The 3,402-nt window shown below is 39.3% G+C and overlaps 1 protein-coding gene across 1 annotated transcript; it reads left to right on the top strand.

Annotated features, from left to right (window-relative positions):
* Positions 1–249: 249 nt before the first annotated feature.
* Positions 250–1,548, top strand: LOC104817109. Its single transcript, XM_010546185.1, has 2 exons — positions 250–563; positions 798–1,548. The coding sequence occupies exons 1-2, from the start codon at positions 250–252 to the stop codon at positions 1,546–1,548; spliced, it is 1,065 nt and encodes a 354-aa protein (XP_010544487.1).
* Positions 1,549–3,402: the final 1,854 nt, after the last annotated feature.

Below are 3,402 nucleotides of genomic sequence, written 5' to 3'. Positions count from 1 at the left end.
ATCGTCAAACTCATGACCAACTGTTATATTTAATCCATCACTGAAAGTGAACACAGAATCAGAAAACAAAGAGTCCTCCACAATCTGAAGCTTCAAATACCTCTTCATTGCATTGGGTGCAACGGTCAAAGGATGGAATTACATGCGTAAAGTGGTTGCTATTGATGCAACCTTTCTTACAGGCCAGTACAAAGGTACATTAGTTGTTGCAACTACACAAGATGGTGACCACCACCAATATCCATTGGCATGGGGTATAGAGAAAAAGATGCATCATGGAGGTGGTTTATGGAAAGATTAATAAATGCAATCCCAGATGGACCTGATGTCGTTGTGATATCTGATCGACGTAGAAGCATAATAAAGGCCGTTAGAGAAGTGTACAAAGAAGCTGGCCATGGATTTTGTGCGAGACACATAACGCAAAATCTGAAAGTTAAGGTTAACAGAGGTATGAGAAGAAAGAGTTCAAGAGGTGAAACTGTCGCAGAAAGGATTTTCAAATGCGCAGAAGCGTATACGTTGCACGAGTTTGAAGAGAGATTTATTGATCTAAAGAACAGGTATGAACTTTCTAACCATTATTATTAATCAGACAAATCAGAAACATGTGACCTTGTGACCATGGAACCGGGTACCATGTGACCATGGCATATGGTACCATGTGATCATGGTCACATGGTCCCATGGTCCCATGTGACCAAGTAAATATGGTACCATGTGATCTCTGTCCATTAGTACCAAATCGGCTAATCTAGATGATGTCATCCTGAGACCATGAGTCTTCATTTTTGTAGGTATCCCAAAGTTGCCGAGTATATGCAGAAAGAAGAACTTGATCCCGAGAAATGGGCGAGGTGTAAATTTAAGCGCGAAAGGTACAACTTGTTGACTACAAATGGGGCTGAATCAAGCAACTCTGTTTTGAAGAAAGCAAAAAGGTTTCCGGTGCTAGGCGTGCTTGATATATGTCTTTCAAAGACTGTAGAATGGTTCGATCGGCGTCGAGTGGAAGCAAGATGTGCCGATGATTCTCAAAAACTGACACCGCATGTTGACAAAGTGCTACATGAGCGTTACGAGATGGCGTGTACGTATGAGGTAATTGTGTTGAACTCTATTACAGAAGAGTTTGAGGTGACCGGTGAAAAAGGTAGAAAATACTTGGTCAAAATCGGAGATAGATCGTGCAGTTGTAGAGTGTTTGATATTGATAAGATCCCATGCAGTCACGCAATCGCAGCACTCCATAAGGTTGGGAAAGCAAATATGATACCGGACTTGTGTTCTCCTTATTATCTGCGTGAATCATGGGGTCATGCTTATGAAACAACTGTGTATCCGGTCCCCGATTGTTGTGAATGGAGCATCGATAACCCAGATGTTGCAAACTGTGTGGTTTTACCTCCTATAATGGAAGAGACACGAAAAAGTGGGAGGCCGAAACAAAATCGCTACCCAGGTCCTGGTGAATCCCGGAAGCGGATCCATGTCATGACAGGAGCATCATCATCAGCAATGTGTGAGAGTACACTTAATTTTGAATGAAAGAAAAGACAAAAATTGTATAATAATATTGTATTGTATTTCATGTAATTTGATATTTGTTTTACTGTATTCCATTTACTTTTGTGTGTGTAAACATATTAAAAAACATTAAATAAGTCCATCTCATATGACTACCGATTGTGATCCATTGTGACCAGCATGTGACCAATGTGACCAAAATCAATTTTGCACTATGTGACCATTGTGACCGGATGTGACCTGTGACCAAGTGACAAAGGTAAATATAGGGTTTAAGGTGTATTTTAGACTGTGGTATGTTATAACAAGGTATAAGGATCATAAATATAGTATTGTTGAGAATTTTACAAAACATTATAAGTAGGTTGTAATACAAAACCACCAAAAATGTCAAAATCCTTCATAAATGACTATGAACACTTGTGGAACACATATGGGAAGACTACTTTTACATGCAGAATTCGTAATAATCCATTTTAGCACTTGAATATAGTAACTAGGTGTTTATGTGGAACATGTGACAACATTTGTATTATAAGTAGGTTGTAATACAAAACCACCAAAAATGTCAAAATCCTTAATAAATGACTATGAACACTTGTGGAACACATATGGGAAGACTACTTTTACATGCAGAATTCGTAATAATCCATTTTAGCACTTGAATATAGTAACTAGGTGTTTATGTGGAACATGTGACAACATTCATATCGATTCAATTGAAAGAATTGACAAATTCGACCTTGTGACCATATGTGACCAACTATGATCCCATGTGACCGAAAATATGTGGGACCCAATTTTGAAATTGCACAATTTTTGTGGGACCCAATAACATCCAAGTGTACGGAAATGTTACGGTTGACAATTCAACCCTAGATTTTCGATGGGACCCATAATCCATTAATTTTAAGCCAAATCTCTTTTCCCTCCAACATTTTCATGCCAATTAATTTTTTACCTCTAACTCTTGTGGAACACATTTTATATCTAGATTTTGTAGATGTTGTAATTAAAGAAGTTCAGACATATAATTAAAGAAGTTCATAACATAATATAATAAAAAAACAAAGAAAGGTCATACTTAGGTGAAATAAAACATAGTCAGTCCTACTTCTTCTGAACTTGGCCATTTGCAAATATGGCGGCTGCCAACTGCTCACGGATCATGGAGATGTTGGCATCACAAATCATTGGGCACAACGTTTTTTCTTTCTCTAGGCATATCGCATCGACATACTTCGCAGCAAAAACACCGCAGTCACAACCGTTAGCATTCTCAGGTAGTCCCTCCACATACTCAATCTCCAGTTCTTCTCCATCAAAGAAAGATTCTGACCCAGCAAGGAGACAAGCCTTAGGAATAAGACGACTTAGTTTCTGAACTACACTCTCCACATTGACCCTTAGTCTCGGTTGGCAGTGAAAAACTTGAAGCAATTTCTCATTGAAATCCACCAGAATGGTGTTCCAATGGCAACTGATTTGATCGTCTGAAAGGGATGGAATGTTAAGTACACTTACAAAGCCATTGTAAGTGTTCAAAGGCGTTCCTGCACACCCAGTTGGAAGGCTTCCTTCGAAGTACGGCTTCAGAGCTCCCAGAGTTGACAAGTCACCAGATTTTTCCCACCACTTGATGTGCTCCGTGAAAATAGTGTCAGCAACCATATAATTGCTTCCTATGTAGGTCACCGGGTTGTTCATAACGCGGAGTCGTAACTCATACATTGCCTCCTCAATATGCTACATAAGGGCTTCTTTTGGATGGTCCATCAGTAAGCTTCCTCTTTGTTCTTTTCAACTGTTCTGTATCAGAGGAGTCAACTGTTGGTGGAGGTTGATTGACTTCATGTTCAACAGGGGGGCAGACAT

Source organism: Tarenaya hassleriana, unplaced genomic scaffold, assembly GCF_000463585.1.
Source record: "Tarenaya hassleriana unplaced genomic scaffold, ASM46358v1 Cleome263, whole genome shotgun sequence".
NCBI classification, from domain to species: Eukaryota; Viridiplantae; Streptophyta; class Magnoliopsida; order Brassicales; family Cleomaceae; genus Tarenaya; species Tarenaya hassleriana.
Note: the sequence above shows the minus strand (reverse complement) of the source record. Positions and strands in the feature narration are given on the sequence as shown.